The following is a 20,595-nucleotide window of genomic DNA, read 5'->3' as shown; positions in this document are numbered from 1 at the left end:
TGTTTCACAGGGAGAAAAGAATTCCTTGTGTCTGACAGCCATAAAAGTAGCAAACTGCTTTTCAGGAACAAAACTGCCATTAGCAATGGCATACATAGCAGGACAAAGGATTGTGAATTAATGCCTTTACAACAATCTTAGCCATCTCATTTGTAGGATCTTACAAACAAAGATGATGACTACTAAAAGAAGTCAACTTCTTTTCAATCCTTCTACCATCAGTATGAGTGAAAGATATTTTGAATATCATTGAAGTTAAAAGCCTTTACTATTTCCCACATAACCTTATCTCTGCCTGTCCTGCTGCTTTTGCAATTGGAATAATTTTCTTCACAGTAAGAAATGCAAGTGAAATAAATTACACCATATCACTCCTCCTACTCTTCTCATGGATAGAGAATTCTTCTACTGTTTTCAGCTTACTTTACCAATCTTTACTGAACAGACTATTCTTTCAACTATCATCTCATTTTTAAGAAAATCATTTTTGCTGCTCACTTATTTAATAAGTAATAACATGCACACATACATACAGAATCTCAATACTCAAAGCCAGCCACTTCACTGAAGCCTCACAGTTGCACAGCTGAAAAGAACCTTTATTCACTTATCACACTTTCATGTGCATATCCCATGTACTTGCTTTCTCCTTGTAGCAGCACAATGCTTTTCACTTGCAGGCTGCATTCTGTCCTGGTTTCAGCTAGAATAGAGTTAATTTTCTTTGAAGCAGAGCCTAAGCAGCTATAGTTTGGGTTTGAGATAAAAACAGTACTGCTAACACACACTGATGTAGAACAGTGCTTACATAGTCAAGTTCTTTCCTTTTTCTCACACTGCAGTGGCAGTGAAGAGGCTGAGGAACGAGCAATAGGAACAGGACACAAGACAGGACAGCTGACTCCAGTAACCACAGGGATATTCCACACAAGTCCTGGTCAGCAGAAACAGATGGGGGAAAAAAAGAGGGGGCAGTGCTGTTTGGTATTACGGTTTATGTTTTCCCAAGTGACCCCTACGCATGATGTAACTGTGGTTTCCTGCAAATATCTTAACTGTTATCTGCCAATGCAAAGTTGCAAATGGATTCTTTATTTGCTTTCCTTGCACATGCAGCTTTTGCTTCATTTACTGTGTCAGTCTCAACCCACAAGTTCTTATTTTACCCTTCCAATTCTTTTCCCCATCATGATGGTGTGAGTGAGGACCTGTATGGGACCCAGCTGCCTGTGCCGTGTTGTTAACCCACAGCATTCACTGCCTAGAGCCTTGCCAAAGGAATGCCGGTTTGCCTGCAACTGCTTTATACGTGAGAACTAGATACACTTCCCCACTCTCCCTCAGCAGGGAAATACCTTAGAGCTTTCTCTGCTGAATCCTATTTTGTTTATTTTAACCCTTTTTTCCAACTGAAGCTTCTCCATTTGTTGTTACTTGCGTATTTTCTTAAAATCCCAATCATTCCATCTGCTTTCAGAGAGCATGGCAGACAAAGACTGCCCTCAAAATACCTTTTGACAGGTCCTGTCAGCTTGACAGAACAATATTCCCTTTCTCAGTCAGACACTCAGTAGAAACAGAGTGATTTCACTTCAACCAAACTACAGCTGCAATACCTTAAGATATTTCTGTAGTTAAGAGAATAACAAAAAAAATCTGTTAGTTTGTATCTCATTTTTCTTGCTGGCTCATTCAAAAGTTACAGTAATACAAGTCAAAAAATATTTTCATCACCAAAAAACACTTACTGTTTCACTTTCAGAATAGTTACAACACAGAAAAAGAATGGAAATCATGCCAGTTCAAAGAGATGGGGAACTACAGGCCTGGCAGACTGACCTCGGTACTGGGGAAGGTCTTGGAACAGATTGTTTTGGCTGCAATCACGCTGAATGTGAGAGACAACCAGGAGATCAGGCTCAGCCAACACACTGGGCTCCTGAAAGGCAGGCCCTGCTTGACCCACCCCATCTCCTTCTATGCCCAGGTGTCCCTGCCCAGTAGACAAGGAGAAGGCTGTGGAAATAACCTACCTAGACCTTGGTAAAGCAATTGACTCTGTTTTCCACAATATTCTCGAGAAGATGGCAGCTCATAGATTGGACAAGTGTACTCCTCATAGCCAAAGAACTGGCTGGATAGACAGGCCCACAGCGGTAGTAATGGAGTGAAACCCAGGTGGAGAGCGGTCACATCAGGTGTTTCTCAGTGGCTGCTATTGGGGCTTGCCCCATTTAATACCTTGATTGATGATCTGGGTGATCATCCATATGATTTGTTCTTAAAAACAGCCAAAACAGAATTCCTAGCTATAACTTATCTATTTACATAGGTCATTCCAAAAGTAATGCCTCCAATTAATTTTGACAGAAATGACAACAGATACGAAGAGTACAATAATACTACTTGATAGAGCACCCACCCAGCTACAAAACACTGTTTTTCAACCAGTCACTACTACTAGTAATGCATTTTCACCAGCTCCTAAAAATCTGCACCAGAGGAGGTGGCCCATTGTAGCCACAGCTGAAACACACCACCCACCACCTCACTGTGGTTGTTCAGCAAGCACTGATGAATGTCAGCAGGCATCTTTTTTCCCCACATGGAAGAGTTCAATTGCACACCTCTGTTTCATCTGCACTTCCAAGTCAGACACCACTTCGTCAGACTGCCCCTCTGCTGCCGTCTGTCACATAGCAACAAAACATAACAGAATATTGGTGGGAAGGTTCAATCCCTGCTGCCATCCCTCAACATCCACTTCTGACACCATAAGCCAGCATTAACAAATAGGGAGGCATTACTTTCAGAGCAGCCGTGATATATCCTATAGGCATCAGAGAACATTTGGTTCAGTGATTTCCAGAAGCCATCATTCAAGACATAAGCAGAGTAATAAAAACAGTATTTATCACCTGGAAACTCAAACAAATTCCCAAAACCTACCAAAATCAGATGCAATAATAAAAAAACAATCCAGGCGGTTGAATCCTAGTGGCTGACAAAATATCCAATCCCAAAAAGCTATCCAATCCGTCCTATATTTGCCGTGATTTTCTGCTTCATTGTCATTAAGCATCTGTATCATCTGTTCTTTGCTTTTCTTTTCCATTAATGGGTCCATCCCTTTCTTCAGCTTTCTCTTATGCGATGAATAAAAGTCTTCCTTAACGCTTTTCAAATCCACTAATTAAAACAATGCACTGTGGATAGCTTTCACCTTTTCTTTTACATTAACTTTCATTACATTTGCTGCATTTTTTTTCTATATGGAGACAGCTTTCCACTGTAAAGCATTTTCTGCTATGAACTTGTAGCACTACGACACTCAGAGTCCTTCCTCATTTTCAGGTTTCCAGCTGTGTTGAAAAATCTGAAGTAAATATAATTACTTTTGCTTTTTTGTCACACTGCAAACAAAGTATGCCGCTCCTTTTATCATATATTCAAGTTGCTTTCAGGATCTCAGCCAGCTCATCTAAGTCAAAATACAGCTAGTACAGCTACTCATTCCCAAAATAACCTCCATCACTCACTCAGATATTTCTATACATTTATACGCTCTTGAGGTTTACACTTGCTGTACTGTTCTTTTCCATATCAGAAGTTCATCATTACAGTGCCTGTGCTAACCACTTCGTACAGACATTCCCATGCTGCTTGTCCACTTTTGATTGAAGACAACTGAGAGGAAAAAAAATCTGGATGCAGTCAAGGAGTTATCTACTTACATGGGGGAATGGATGAAAGACACACAGACAATCTTACATCGATCGCTTATTTTTGAGAGATTTTATGCTTCAGCATTTTTAATACAACTTCCAAGTAAACAAAACTAAAAGGTATCATACTGACAAAGCATTCACTAACTAAAGAAAAAGGAAAGAAAAGAGCTGGAAGATCAGAAACCCAGGTGCGGACATCAGAGTCTTGTTGCTAAAGAAATAACCAGCTGTAAAAGGTAGAGAGTAACAGTGCAGCCAGTAGTCACAAGTATTTTCACAGAGGTAGGAGGAGCCTTTGAAAGCAAGATTACTTAATTCACCTACCTCTACAGGAAAGAGCAATTCAAGGATGAAAAGAAAGAACACAGCTTAATGCCAATCCACATATCAATTCCAAAATGAATTTTATTCAAGTAATTAAGCTGCCTTACACAGACTTGTATTCTACTGCTAATTCTGTCAAATAGGATCTGACCCTCTCCATTATCCTCCACAGATTTTCTTGTGTGTCAAACTCATACAACTTCTCAAAGCATATAGAGCTAAGAATAAAATTTACCAGGTGTTGGTGCAGTAGAATTCCCACCAGCTTCTCAGACAGCTGACAACAAACTTCATCATCTCAACCCAGGAAGATGGCAGCCACTGTCTGTCACAGATCAGGTTTAAATTTATATCCATAGCCAATAGCTTCTAGCACCCTTTGCTAAGAGAAATAGACATTCTTCTTTCCCCAACATAGCATACACCTTCCTTTGCCAACTCTGGAACCAATGCAGTAGCACCTCAAACACCACAGCTAAATTTCTCACTTGTGCTGATTCCTGGAGAATCACATGAAGCAGCAGAGGCAGGGCAGATAAAATGAGGAAATAGAAACAGAGTGGCAGCATAAGATAGGAGATTTGGAGGCTGGCAATGTCAGCGTTTCAGAATCCAGCTCCTAGAATCAGTGAGTTTGATTACGGGCACCACTAAGCCAGATGATATATATCACAAACATCTATTAACAGTTACAAAATAAATTTCACTAATCTCTGTGTCCCTGTCAGCTACCTCAACAAGGGAAAAACTTGTATTCCTAAAGCATATATGACAATACCGTTGTCATAATAATCAAGTCAGAGATCTTGTTTCTGATTCAAGCACAAACAACAATCACACCCAGATAGACAGCCTTTAATCACAATATCCTACAAAGCAACAGGGTCCTTAACGACATTTACCCCTCAACTACTTCTGACATGAAAGCTTGCCTGATTCTTGTAGGTGCTCTAAAGCTACCTTTCTCAACTCCTTTAAAAAGGTGTATCACAAATATTAGGTGTCTATTTCCAGTTATAAGGCCATTATCACAACTCTTTCAACAGTTCTGTTCCTCCTTCACTCCAGAGGGAGTTCAAAGTTCAACAAAGCTATATGCAAAAAGTATAAGAAAGTAATGTACCCTAAGAGATCAGCAATTATGAAAATACATGCTGTTGAGAGCTATTAAGGCAGCAAATTAATACTGTTTCAATTAAAGTACTGGACCTCCCAAATGGAGTGGGCAAAATACATACACACTGTTTATAAGCAGTAAAATATTAATGCCATAATGCAACCAAATTCAATAGTGTCCATACTCCTGACTCACAGATGAATATACTTCACAAAGGTAAATGATGCAGAAAAAAGTAAAATCGAAGAAAGCTCACTACATGCCTTCAAATTTCCACAGTTCTTGATTATTCCACTTTCTGGTACTTCCAGAAACATCACATAAGAAGTGCAATTATTTAAATTTGTAAACTGAAAGCTTAATAATTAGCTTAGTCAAGCACTCTACCTGTGAGCAATCTTTCAAATAGACTTGAAACTTCAGGAAGAGAAAAACTGAGCTGACTGATCCAAAAAGAGTTGCTGTAGGAGACAGGACATAGCAAGGGCAGCTTGAACAACTCACTCTAGCAATAGAGCAGAAAACATAAGTGGAAGATGAGTATACAGCTTCCTTTCATTTCTTCTGGAGGAAGTTTTCTACCATCACACCTTTTTCTCCAACATAAGATAGGATGGACAACTAATCCAAAACGTGGCAGCCTTTCCACCTTGAATAGTAGAGAAGTTGGTAACCATAGTCAGACAGTTAAGTGCTATCATAAGGACTTGGAAAAACTAAACTGAGAAATCTAACAGCAACTTTGAAAGGACAGGTATCCCAAAAAATCTGCAAGTCATTTTAGTCATAAAGCTATTTTCAAGCATTAGCATTGACCTTTCCTCATTATGATGAGACATGAAAGGAGTAGTCCTCCAAGGCTACACAGTCCTGTACACTTAAATGCAAATCTTAATCCAGTTTTGAGACCTGCAAGGAAGAAAAGATGACTCATAAATAAAAGTTAAAAATTAATCCCTTATGTGCTCCAGTCTTCTGCTTTATGTTAGTCAATCTACTGCACTCCAAGGGGATCCAACAGTATTTCTCCAGTAACTGCAAACTGTCATCTTGCACATCCAGAGACTCAGAACTATTAGCACAAAAGCATCCTGTAATTAAGTCTTGGGAAACAAAAAAAAGACCCCTTACATTTTGCTTTACAAGCTTTCACCTCCTCCCTCATTCAAGTTACAAAATGTTTCATGAAAACATCCTTTTTGATTAGGAGAAGTTTTAACACACGAAAGACATGCTCCTGCCTTGAATGGAGGCAAACGGTAAGCACAAAAATAGCTGTCACTAGGCTGTAATGACTCTGTTGTGACAACACTACCATGTTGTTTCACAAGCAGAGCTGTTACAAGTCTGCTGGTACTACCCACTAGCTAGAAACAACAGCAGTAACAACTCTACTTTCAGTATCCTGGTTCTTCCATTCGTGTATTTCTTACTAAAAAGTATCACAAATCTTGAGGAATGTGATATTTGATGCACTGGAAAAATAGCAGTGCTTGTGAAACAAAAATTCTATCAGAAAGAAAAACAGGATAAAAAACAGCAGAAACAAAAAACCCCACATTATTAACAGGGTATTGCTGCAACTGATTCCAAGTTACTGTAATTAGACATCCAAATTTAAATACCAAAAGCTCTCACACAAGAGAAACAAATGAAGATTAAAAACAGAGACAGCTAACAATATATATATAAATATTTGTGGGGTTGTTGTTTTTTTTTACTAAAAATAAAGCAATCAATAGAAAAGATGTGACAGTTACTACAAACTCAGAAATCCTGGTTCCTAACAACCGCTTTATTCAAGAAAGCCCCCACAGAGAATACTTCACATTATTCAGGTGAAAACATCTGGTCCAGACTCCCAAACCCACAAGCTATCCAGACACTTGACTGTAACAATCCTGGGAGAATTCTTTCTAATCAAAGTTCTTATTCTAAGTTTTAATCAAGGCCCAGAGGAGGAAGGAAGAAAGAAATTGTCCGATGTGCCCAATTAGAGCTGCAGCTTCACACTGCAAAGCTGCTTCACATCCATAACAGAATAAAGCAGGATTTGATTTTTAAGAATTGTTTTTCAGTTTGATCTATTTTTGGCCAAATATCAGGTTTTCAATCTGTACTCAGATGCAGAAGCAGATTAGTCTCCTCCTTATTTCTAATAAAACATGTTAACATCTGGCAGCCCAGTTCCACGATATTCTCCCAGACCAATCCATAGTTCGAGTCCTGAGCACCAAGCATTTTCTGTGCTTCTCTCTTTTTTAAGGGAACCTAAAGGCAGCGCATGATGAAGTGTCCACTCATAACACTTAGTTGTTCTGAATATTTTAAGATCTCACTAGGACCAGGGAGGGGTGGGCGAGTGGTGGTGCTGATCTCTCAGCTCAGTAAACAGGATATTATCTTCACATGCTCTACTCCAAGATACTCTAAAACAAAGCAAGAAATATTGCATGCTGTGGATTTCTCAATATCTGCCCAGGAGGCCAAAGCAATAATTTATTCCTCTTCTAAAAGGAATACATAGTATGATTGACTTAGTTGCCTAGAGAAAAGATCAACCTAAAATCAGAACTGCAATACAATTAAATAGAAACCAAGAACCACACACAAAACCACTCTGCACACCGCAGCCCCAAAAGCTTTTTGTCAGATAATCCCATTTTTGACACTAAACCTTTCACTTTAAAGCAAATTAAGTGAAATCCATTAATTAAGAATAAAATGAAACTGACAGCTAATAATCTACTTTCTGAATTGATTCTTCAAGCATAACAACACCTAGCACAAGTCCCACATGCCTCTAACAAGTCAAACAAATAATTCAGTCTTTTAAGGACACCATATAGACTGCTTCAGTTAAAGAAATGAATAGACAGTAGTAGCATGGGTTGGCATAACGAGGACATTAACAAATATTCGGAATCTTTTTTTCCTTGTGGCTAATCAAGCAGTACTTCTCATTTTAAAAAGTTGAATAAAAAGATGGCAACTTTGGTTTTGTTACCTCTCAAAGCTCTTTATAAAACTGTGTACTAAAGGCCATATAGCACTGTCAATCACACCAGCCATCACCACCAAAAGTAAGCCTCAGTAAATCATGTTCTGCCACCACTACCTTCTTGCCTTTCCCACTTTACATTTAACGGCGGCATCCCACCCCCTTCTTTCCATCCCCTAGGTTAATACTCTGTTTTAATTCCATTAATGATAAAGATGATCTCAGATGCAGGGGAGGTGGGTGACTCAGGGAAGAAATAAATTCCGGAATACCTTTTGAAAGCCCTCAATTAATCAAGTAACCTGCCTGCTTATGTTCTACCACAAAAGGCTGTTTATTGTCTTAAAAAAAAAACAGCACTATAAAATTACTTCTTGTTTCAGTTTGCTTTCAACATTGCCTCTTCCTCCCATCCAAAGGGGGAAACACAACCCAAAGTTCACAACTGTCAGTCCTGTACTACTTCACAACAACGCAGAAATTTTTTTTCAGTGAAAGACTTTCACCTCACCACTGCCAACCTTAGCGAGAACTTCTTGCAAGCTTCTCTTCTGAACATGAAACAAGGCTACACAAGAGATACGATCATTATACCAAATCTATCCATGCACATCTGTAACAATGGGCAAGCTCCATGGAAGTTGTGCCTCGTCTCTTTCACATTAGATGGGGTAATTTAACCACTTAACCTCCTGCAGGATCCGGTACAGCCTACACCTTCATAGTGAAGAACATTTAGTCCAATATTCTCAGCTTGATGGAACTTGACCAAACAACTGAAGCGCTTGATCATCTACATCTTGCACATTATTTCACCTAAACTAAGCTGCTTTAGTTTATTACTTACAAACCCAGAGCTTTCCAAAGGCACAGACAAACAAGACAACACTCCCTGACTTTTGCAAATTTATTGTCTTCTTTTTCTCCTTTTAAGGCCTAAGAGCAGGAATAGGGCATTATCAGAGCAAACAAAAAACCATCTACAATCAACTGGGATAAACGGTTCCTCACAGTAAATATCTGCCTGCTCTATTTTACTAAATTAAATAATATACACATTGATGCTACATCAACATTCAAAATAAGAGGTTGAAAGCTTTCATAGTTTTCCATACTTCAGCCACCACACAGTTGGCCTATCTGGGAGACAAATCTGCTGCTATCCAGACAGTTAAGTTCCTAGTAAACTGAAGTCTACCATTGCTTTCTAATTATAAAGAGAATTCTTCTAGTCTAACCCATAAATTCTGCAGCTGTGTTTCCCAAACCATTTTATACAGGTGTAGGTACAATAAGAAGCATGCAAGACTCCTTAGGGCTTAAAGTAATTTATTTTTACTGAGCTAATAGCTGTGAGTCTTCAACAGACTTTCAAGTCACTTTAAACAGTTAATTAAAAAAAAACAGATTAAACAAACCCATCTTGATAAAACAAATACTAATTTTACATTTATCTTACTCTACTGTTCTGGCTGTAAGCCAAAACTAATAGACTCCATCGAAGCACAGACTGATAACTGAAGGTTACACAAAGGACCAGCAACCACTTACTGGACAGGACAAATGCTTTTTAGTCTCAGTTATGGCATCCTCACCTTCTAGTTTTAATATTTTATTGTTATTATTTAAACCTTCAACAGTACCGCACCAACAAGCACTACTGAATATTTCAGGTAGTTACTATCAGTAATCTCGTTACATTTACATCTCAGAATTGGTTATGTAGCTACAGAAGTTAATTTATTTTTAACTAAATATTTAGAAAATGGAAGTAACAACAGAAATAGCATTCCGTGCTGTGACCTTCAGCAGCACAGAACATGTGCAACATTACTGAAGTCCCAGTCAGATGGAGGTTCTATTCACTGAAGTTCTTTTTTTTTTGTTCCCCCCTTCCTTCCTCTCCCCAACCCTTTATTTATTTATTTTTGACATTTCATTAAATACATTTTAGATATTTTTGTTCTGGACAAAGCTGTCAAATAAATAAAAACACACTTGTTCCAAAGTATTAAATAAAGCTGCTATCAATACCAAAGAACTATTAAGCAATACACGATTTTTCTGAGATCAGCTGGAAACAGGAGCTCCCACTGAGACCACAGGAGCCGGCAACAAACAGAAACAATGAAGCTAAAATGAATGTGGACATATTCTGAACATTATATTTTCTTAATTTTTTTTCCTAAATACACAGGTATTTGGAAAACAAAATGCCTATTGCTTTTACCATAGCACTTGAGATTTTGGTGCGCATGCATTTTGATGGTGGTCTAACAGCAGGCAGCTTTCAAGGGCAAAAAAACAAAGAGCTGATAACACACATGCCTGCTGACGGCCAGCTATCTACAATCTTCAGTAAAGTTGCTTGTGTCATTAATTACATTAGCTTTGAATTTAATCAGTTTTAAACATCTACAGGTAATAAGCCTCAGGTGCTTAACATAATGAAAAGACCAGAGGTGATAAAATCCACAGCTAAGGCTGTTCCCACAGACGTGTATGTGAAAGCCATTTAAACGCATCCTGCCATAACTCAAAGCTTCAAGAAACTCAGCATTAAGAATGAAGAGAAGTAAAAGAAGAGTGGTTAAGATGTCAGCACTATAGACATAGTGAATCTTCCAAGTTTTAGATGCAAACAGATGAGATTTGCGGGCTTAGAAAAAGACACTGACTATGCAATATTTAGCACAGAAATGATCCATTTTACATCATCTCTAGCTTTAAGACTAAAGATGCCATGCCAAATTGTCTTAAGCAAGTTCATTCCATTTGCTTGCTCTACAGTATTCTTTTTTTCCTTCTTTTTCCAGGAAGGAATTGCACAAGCTTGTTGTTTTATGAGAAACTGTTGGAAAAAAACCACAACGGCATTTGCCTAAATGATGCTTAAATGAATCCAACAGCAAATTAGTCAACACTTTGGACAATAGAGGGGTTATAAAGCAAGACACAGGATCTCAGCAACACCAACTTCTATTATTCTAGCAAAGCCATACAGTAACCTACCACAACAGGTGTCCAGCATAAACAAATCATAAAACTTAAATATGCACACAATGACTCACACTCACAAGTTTTATGAGTTACAGTGCATTGGCTGAACCACAGTAGATACTGAGGTTGAGTAGCTACTTCATTGAACACAGCAAAAAGCAGTGATTTGGTACAGTTTCAGAACTTCCCTTCCAGAATGCCTATGTTGCTTTAAGCCAATCCCAGAAATTCTGGTGAATACCAAAAACAGCATCTAGTTTACTGAGGGCATTATACTGTTCTATGGAATTATAGCAGCTTAAAATATGTCTGAAATGTATTTCAAGTACCAACAGAGCATTCTTACCAGTACCAATGTTACTGCTGTAACAGTATGGTGACAGACCTCAACATTAAACGTTAACAGTCAATATTGCTGAACAGAAAAACCACTTAAAATTAAGTGCAGCAGCTTGCTTTCTTTGTAAAATGTTCTTCATTACAAGAATTCAGTGCCTCCGTATCTTGGTCACCAATGGAAGCATCCAAAATCGGGACACACGTCTTCAGAGCGCACAGGCTCACTTATTCAAAACAACAGTTCCAAAGCAATTTCTATTTCATTTCTCTAGATTGTTTTTAATATAACATAAACAAATGCCTAAAATTCAGGAGAAAGTCTTTAATTTTCAGAACGTTATGCAATTAGTAGGATAGAAAGAACAAAAAAAAAAGCCTCCATAAATTTATCTCATGAAAAGACAAAAATTTAAAATCAAAGCATCTTACAGCAACTATTTCTAAAACGAAAGCACCTACAACATTAGGCCTACCATAGCTGTGTTTACAGGAAGACAGCACAACCTCTACACAACTGATCTTTGAGACAATATTTGTAATTCCTGTATCCTAAACAGCCTCACTTTTTGTAATCACTCCCCTTTTAAAAAGGGATCAACAGGAACAAGGGTGAGGCAAGCAGCAGAAGGTCATTTTATAGGCCAAACACAGCAGCACGGCCCAGGCTTACCAAAGCCCACAGTGTGCCTCCCTCCTTCATGTTTCAGAGCTGTCACTTCCCTACTTTGTTTTTCTCCCCACATCATTTTATTGAAGGTTTTGCTTCAGGAAGGATTGCCTCAATTCTGCACTTGCGCTTGTGAAGTTGGACCATAAAAGAAAAGCATTACAAAAACGTATCTGCCAGATTAAGCTGATAAATCCAAGACGCATCGGACTATCTGTCTCAAGCACTGCTAAATCAAGAACGTTCTGTACAGTATGTTCAAGTGCGTTCAAGTTCTTGATCCCATTTCATTTCAATAACTCAGAAAGACACACAGTTATTTTTATGGCATGGAACATAACTGGTAGAATTTTTACCCCATAAGGTTCACTGCTTTGACATTTTACCTCTCGCTAACACTAAAGCCAGGCTATCAGGACAACTTAATCTGATTATTTCTACACTCCAGAGTTGTCCAATTAGTAGTGACAAAAAAATATCAGAATGAAAACAAGAAACAGCAGTTGGAGGAAGAAAACAGAAGCAGTCGGCCATCTACATTTAAAGATACTGTGAAAACAAAAAATTAAGGTAAAGCAGACTACTTATAGGTGAGGTAAGAAAAGACAGACCACAGCCACCAAACCCAGTGATCCTTTTTCCTGGGCACGTCACCATAAATCCCCATCCACTCAGAACAGTACACAGCGAAAGCAACTCATTCTCACAGAGCAATTTCTGCAGCTACTATTTAAGCCTCACTCCTTCGGAGCACGTATGAATAAATAATTCAGCTGGAAAGACCTGTCAAGCAGCAGGCTGTTTCACGCCGCCGTGCCTCCAGCAGCCCCATCCATGCAGCCAAGCCAAACCAGACGAGAGCTGCCCGCAGGACCGAAGCTGCGCCGCGACCTCGGTTCATAGAGAGGGGACAACGGGGCCACACGGCGTGGGCCGCGGCGTTCCTACCGGCCACAACGACAGCCCCACACGGACGGGGTTCCCGGCCACGTCCTTGCCGCCGACCTAACGGGGTCTCCATAGGGAGCCCCGATCCCCCTCCCTCATTCCCCCGCCCCCAGCAAAGCCCCACGTCCCCCAAACCCCACCAAGGGCCTCCTCTCCATCCCCTCACCCCACCTCCGAGGATGTGCCCCCCAGGACCCGCTCCCCGCACCTCAGCACAGGGCCGCTCACCTCCCGCCTCCTCCCCCACCCCGCAGCCGGAGCCCGGCCTCGCCCCTCAGCTCGCCCCAGCCCAGCCCGGACTCCTGATGCAAGCCTCCCCCCCCCCGCCCTTTCCGAGCGATCCCTTCGGAACCACCGCAGTGCCCGCAGCACTCCCCCAGTGCGGCTCCACCGCTCAGGTAACGGTGCTCCTCAGCTCCCGGCCGCGCAGCCGGCCCCGCCGCAGGCTGCTCACCTGCATGGACGCCATGATGGATCCTCCCCCTCCCGCCGCGCCGCCACTCCGCACCCTCACAAACGCAGCGCCGCGCGCCCCTCTCCCTCCCCGCCTTCTGTGGTCACGTGAGCGCCACGCCGCGCATGCGCTCGGAGGAGACGGTGCGGGCAGGCGCCAAGGCCGGCTGCCGAAGCGGGCGGGCGGGTTTTGTCCTTGGTCTTGCTGCCCTCACCGTGTGGGAGGGTTGAAGAGAGCGCTGGGAGACCGCTTCCGAGCGGACCCCGAGCAGCGCTGAGCTGGGATGCTGTTGTTAACGAAGCTGCTCCTTATCTCCAGTGCAGCGCTACCGCCTTTCTCATCTATTTTTTTACTTCCTCCCCTGACGTTGTAAGTACAGGCGTGCCCGAACTAGCAAGGGCATATTTCAGGTGGGAGCGTTTCTGGATTGGGTGTTGTCATTTCGTGGAGGGAGCTGTTGTGCCGTTTGCACCAGGTGCCTTTGCGGTGGCTGTGGAGGTGAAAGCAAAAAGCCCCACAGTCATCCTGCACGCAGTCTGTAAAGCAAGCACCCTGTGGAAACACCTTCCCCATAGACATTATTCCTGCCAGACCGTTTCAGACCTACCTGGTTCTCAAGGTAAACCTACACAGTACTTTAGAACACGACCCCATGGAATCCCTAATGTTAGCATGTACATAAACCCAAAGACTTTGTATGGCTTTATAGCTGCAGCCTCTGTCTCGCAACTGGCCTCACTTCATGCTTCAGGGACTTTTTGAGTTCCTTTGCATCTGTACTCTATGATCAGTAAAGAACCTTCTTGGATCACCTCCCCCAGACAGGCAGTACCTGATTTTCCTTTTTTGGAGCTGTCCTGGTGGGTGCAGACCCAATTAAATGGCTGAACAAATGTTATGTCTTTATATTTAACAAGAGTAAGTGTAGAGTCTTGCACCTAGGGAGGAATAACTGCATGCACCAGTACAGGTTGGGGGATGAGCTGCTGGAGAGGAGCCTTGAGGAGATGGACCTGGGTGTCCTGGTGGATGACAGGTTGGCCATGAGCCAGCAGTGTGCCATGGTGGCCAAGAAGGCCAATGGGATCCTGGAGTGTGTTAAAAAGAGCGTGGCCAGGAGGTCAAGGGAGGTGATGCTCCTCCTCTACTCTGCTGTGGTGAGCAGTATTGGTGAGCAGATTTATTGCATTCAGTAGATGTAGAAGGGTTCTTTTTCCCCACAGTTCTTCCTATCTGTCTTGAGCCGTTACAATATTAAGCAGAACATTGCTGTTGCTCTAACTGTTTTACTAGATGTTGTTATTTTTGTATGATTCAGGCATATGTTTATCCTAAAATACATTTCTTAATGCCATATGCCACAAAGATAGCAAGAACATCAAGTTTAAGCAACGGACATGTGTTCAGCTATAAACATGGACATATTGACTATTCCTGTTGATGTAATCACAGCAAGACAAAACTGATTTGAATCCATTATATTCAGTTTCTTAACCTTGTTCTAGAGAACACTGATCAAGGTCAAGTTACGAAAAGGCATAAAAGTGTATGAACACCAGCATACCTCAGAGACTGCAAGGTAGCTTTACATTAAACAGTTTTGTAGTGTCGCATTGTAACAACTGTAATCAAAATAGTTCTGTAATAAAGATAAATAATCTCTGGGTAAGAAGAGGCTTTAGCAAAAATTCATACCTCTTAACCATTCTGAAGTTCAAGAAGTCTTTTTTATTAATCACTGAAGCTTTTCAATGTTAAAAATAAAGGCACCTACTACATTTTGGGCTAAAGTATTGTTTGCGGAAATTATTTAATCTAGCAGCAAATTTAATTCCTCAGGATAACAAACATGGGAAACAAAGCTCAGGATCTGCCCCTCAATGAATTATAATGCACAAATGGGTTATATCCCACCCTATCTTAACCAAACATTTATGAAACTGGGCAGTTACTCTGCCGCTGAAACTTGTGACCGGAAGAATCCAGTCAGCATCCATAAATAAACTCCTGCTTACACAAAAGGTCTATTTTACACTACACATCTTTGTTTGTTTCAAGTGTCATGCGATTGCCTGATATATCTGTGCAACTTTTTTACCTCCTCATTATCACTGCAATAGGGGCAGCTGGAGAATTCCTTCCCAATACCTCAGTAACCTGAATTGTAGGCAGTGTTTTTAATAAGTGTTTGTACAGTGCACAATGCTATAGGAATTAGAGCAAAAGAAAAAAAAAACAAAACAAAAAGCTATTAGCAGACTTTCAAGAAGAATTTCATGAATACACATTTTCTTCCTTACATTTTGGTCCCTGTCTTTGTGATGGCTCATAGCATTCTTTGTTCTAAGTTACCCAGTAATCTAAACAGCAAAAAGCACCAAATCCCAGTGTGGGTCGATTTCACAAGGAGTTGGTTACAGTGCAATTTGCTGTGCTGACCCTTACCTATACAAAATATGGGAGAAAAGATGTGTGCAGTTAACCCTTCGTAATCCATTGCAGTTGCAGAGATAGCCGCTGTGGGAACTGAAAAATTTTTAGTTAATCATCTTTGTGAAAGAAAGCTTTAGTATTTAGCTAGTGTGGCCTCATCCTGCATCAGTTAAGTTTTTGCTAGAAGCTCCCTATATTGTGGTCCTAGATCACAAACACTCAAAACTTCAGAGGAATTTAATGTGGTATCTTCATTATTTCAGGATGCATCTTGCATTGGTCTGATCAAACGCTGGCTGATGACTCACATCTATTATACGTAGTGCAAATCATGAAAATTGCAACCACACCTCCTACTAAAAATGTACCTGAAAATATTCATGAATTGGATTCAAAAATCCACCTTTCTTTGTAGTCTGCATTACCTTTTGTTTACAGAAAAAAAAAGCCATCTGCATTTATCAGGAATTTTCTGATCTATGTAAGCAGTTTTACAAAGGTTAGTTATTTTTATTGATCAGCGTTCTTTACATTCCATTTCTCCCATTATCATTACCAACATGTTTTCCTCTGGTTTCTCCTTTTCCCTATATCATTCTTCCACCACTATAACTCATGCTTGATTCCTTTTGACTGAGAGCAGTGTACATTTTAGCCTTCCATCCTACCTCTTTCTCCCACAGAATTTAGCTGTGCATTGACATGAACCTCCCTTTGTGGCACCAGTGACATAGCAACCGTAATCTGCAGTGCCAGGAGACTGTGTCTCAGGAGCACAGAGGGCTGCACACCTCAGAGGAATTGTGCCAGCTTCTTTCACTGCCAGGCTCACGTACACTGAGCTTAAAATGTCCATGGAACAGAGATGATCTGATAAACACAAGCTTGACACACCTGCAGAAAGCACTGTCCGTGTCACAGTAGCAAAAGGTATAGAATCAAACCAAGACAGAAATACATCAAGTATACAAATAAATTGCATACGTAGCAAAAAATGAAATATAAGCTATATTTTCAAGATGTTTTTTACCTTTGAAATGTTATTGCTCTTTTATTCCTTACTTAATTTCATCAACTGCTTCTTCCAATTTTATCTTACTTAGCTGAGAATACTGAGGGACACGTTTGTCACTTGTCTCAGGTCTTTCAAAGGAGCACACGGAGGCTAAGGGAAGGCTTTTACCATATTCCCAACTTCAAAAGAGGGTGAGCCTGTTCTAAGATGTCATACGTTTCCATTTCTTCTATTATGTGGGATTTAGCAATTTTGCAGCCACTGGATGATCACTGGATGACCTTTCAGCTTAACCGCTGGAAGACTGTACTGCTGTTGTGGTTTAACCCTGGCAGGTGGCTAAGCTCTGCACAGCTTCTCACTAGCTTCCCCTCAATGGGATGTGAAAGAATCAAAAAGGTGAGAAGACACAGATTCAGGTAAAGACAGTTCAATAAGTAAAGCAAAAACTGTATGCACAGGCAAAGCCATATCAGGAATTCATTCCTAATTCCCACTGTCATGCAGATGTTCAGCCACTTCCAGGAGAGCAGGGCTTCATCACATATAATCATTTTCCATCAGATCAGAAAAAGTCTGTCCTATTCTGTGAACACACAGTTGTTGTAATTACTGCAAGGGAGGAAGGACACAAGGCCAGGGCAAGGAAGGAAACTGCTGGTTTCAGTAGTATACTGCAATTAACACTTTGAATTAATTGTCAAAACGTGATTTTGGCACCAGTACTCTTCTGACTCTTAAAAATCCTGTAAAAGATAAAATCCTGTCTAGCTACAAAAATTAAATAATGAGGGCAGCATAGGACCTATAATTGATTAAATGGATGAAATACTGTGGCATTATGTAATCATTTTAAGTTCTTAAAACATAAAAGCATCTTGTTCCAGTGCTCTTGTAAGTGGGATGATTACTGCACCTTTCAAAAACAATGGCTCAGACTCTACTCAGTGATAAGAAAAACATTTAAGATTTAAATATAAACATCACTTAAGTCTTTGTGTTAGCTCTTTTATTGTTGTTTTTATAAAGACTGTGAATTGAAAGCTGCTCAGGAAAGCCCAAGGGGTACATGAATGGATTTTGTTATACACAGAAGTGACTCATACTTCACAACCAATGAAAAAGGAAAGAACTGATAAGGGATTTTCAGATCTGTGCTGCTCTTTGATCATGTAAGCATAGAACCAAGGTAAAATTGCTGAAGTGACTTCTCAGGTGACCTAGGCAGCTGTGAAGTAAGTGGTCACAACTCCTCAAAGATGAAAAATGAACCCTCCAGATGTGTGCATCACACTGAGCACTACCTTTCCTAGCCACCACAGCTTACAAAATTGCGTTTTATGGGGTTTTTCTGTTTATTTTTTAGCATTCCTTGAGAAGACAAGACTTCATACATGATATGTCTGCCTTGAAACAATGTCTTAACTACATTAAGAAAATAAAAAGGATGAGTAGTTACTCATTATTTCAGTTAAATATCTTCAAACAGTTCTCCTAAGTAATACTAGTAGTTTTCATAATCGAAGTGCTCTAGGACTATCTGAAAACAGTTTAAATGAGAGCGTCTAATTGATAGATCATTTATGTTTTGAGTAATTGACTAGAAATAATTCTGACTGAAATGGAGCCTCATTTCTGAAAATCATTTGCATCCAGTCTACTAGAGTAATGCAAAAAAGCATTTGCCTATACGAAAAGCTTAATGAAATCTTTTATTCCAAATGCAAATAGATTCCAGATATTTTTCAGTCTCAGGGATATCAAACAAAACCAAGAACTATTTATGCAAGAGAAATAAACAGCCTAACAAATATTCTGTCAATTTATTATTTATTTATTTATACTAAGCAGAGTGACAAGAATTTGTAGCCACCGAAGACAAAAATCGTGGATTACTTATGGCTTCATGTAAAAGGCATTTTGAAGATATTCTACTATTTTCTTGCAAAAGGGTATATCTGTAGTATTTTTTTTAAATGGGAAGAAAAAGCTTAGCTGTGAAGTCTCATCTAAAAAGACAGTTTTAATTAATTATTAATATTGAAAGAATTCATTGCACTTATTTTTAACTTAAAAAAAAAATAAAATGGCAATAAATAAGGAGTACCATTAAGTCACCAAAACTGTCTGTGTCCTCCAAACCTGATAGCACAACACTATCCTGAGGACCAGTACCTTCCATCACCAGGATGTTAGTTTCTCATCTAAGTTGTTACTTTCACCCATCTACACTGCTGCACATATTTTAAGGGCAATTTTAATTTTCTAATTCTACACTCAACAGGCGAGGCTACAAAACATAAGGTGACTAATGTCACGTTCAAGAGAAAAAGGTGAAGTACTCCATTTGTCATAGTGTAATTTTGATCTTTCTTACATTGGTTCTCCTCTCATATAGCACGGGAGGGAAATCCTCTATTCTGTAAACATAAAACAGTGTCATGGCAATGTCACTGTTCTATCTCAGTGACCTTTCTCCCATAGTAAAGAGATTGCACCATACGCTATGTCTGTAGAATTAACCTGCTCAAAACTTTATTTCATGGCATAGAGCACTTTTAAAAACTTGAACTCATAAAAAGTCATCATTCTTCTCTCAGCGTTGCCCTACTGCCAACACTCAAACAAGCTTCATACGTGACTAATAATCACCACGACTACCACATGCTTGTCTGTTCTTCCAGTTGTTGTGCAACACATCAAGGTCACAGTGCTGATGTGTTCGCATCGCACCACCACCTAATAAGCTGTATTTAAAAAGAAATCCAGTTTCAGTTTATCGTTTAAAAAAAAAGTGAACATTTTCCATGGAAAAAAACAACAACACTATATGCTTTTTCTTCTAATCTTTCTAATTATAGTTTAATTTTCAAATCTATTCAATTTTAAAAGAAGACTTCCTGATATTTTATCAGTTATTGACATAGAAATTAAGCTTGCGCCTCAGTCTCTACTTTTTGTTTAAGCTAGGATAGGTAGCTGTTTCTCATTGATTCCTACACGCTGTCATGCTTTTGTTGACCCTGCAATAGCTGGTACTCTTAAATTACAATGCAACATTTGAGACAGAAATTAAAAACCAATAGTCAGCATAAAACATGGACTGAAAAATGTTACCATGCTAGTGATTTCCTCTTCAGTTTACCACATAAATGAACAGATTTAGATGGGTGTTGGGAAATTCCTTTACAAGGGACAGCAAAAAGACAAAAAAAAAAAAAAAAAGAGGGGAGAGGAAATAGCCAATTCAGTAACTCTTGACTATGAGCAACAATATATATACCAATAAAACAAAGGCAGAAGCAACTACACATTTACCACTATTTAAGCAATTCCTTTCAAAGAATGTATTGCATGCAGTTGTTGAATATAAGAGCCTAGTGATTGTTGACAAGTTCTGCATTTTTAAACCTCAGAACCAAAAGGGAATTTCCAATATTGTAAAAACATATTTCAGATTGCTCCAGATGAGCAAACCATTTCATGCTGGAGGCCATCAGTGACTTCGTCAGTAGCCTGTACCATGAAAAAACCATAACATTCAGCAAGACTTTCCTTGCTCCTTATGG

At 39.8% G+C, this 20,595-nt stretch overlaps 1 protein-coding gene across 2 annotated transcripts in view; it reads right to left on the bottom strand.

Annotated features, from left to right (window-relative positions):
* UBE2W (ubiquitin conjugating enzyme E2 W) overlaps positions 1 to 13,677 on the bottom strand; it is a 35,651-nt gene extending 21,974 nt beyond the window's left edge. For both annotated transcript variants that reach the window (XM_065751670.1, XM_065751671.1), the window contains exon 1: positions 13,579 to 13,677. In XM_065751670.1, the coding sequence (XP_065607742.1) occupies positions 13,579 to 13,593 (15 nt within the window). In that variant the 5' untranslated portion in view covers positions 13,594 to 13,677. The remainder of the gene's footprint in view (positions 1 to 13,578) is intronic.
* Positions 13,678 to 20,595: the final 6,918 nt, after the last annotated feature.

The sequence above is a fragment of the Cyrtonyx montezumae genome, unplaced genomic scaffold (genome assembly GCF_038088225.1).
Source record: "Cyrtonyx montezumae isolate F1298 unplaced genomic scaffold, pur_monq_1.0 scaffold_8, whole genome shotgun sequence".
Taxonomy (NCBI): Eukaryota; Metazoa; Chordata; class Aves; order Galliformes; family Odontophoridae; genus Cyrtonyx; species Cyrtonyx montezumae.
This window is presented reverse-complemented; position numbering and strand designations above follow the sequence as displayed.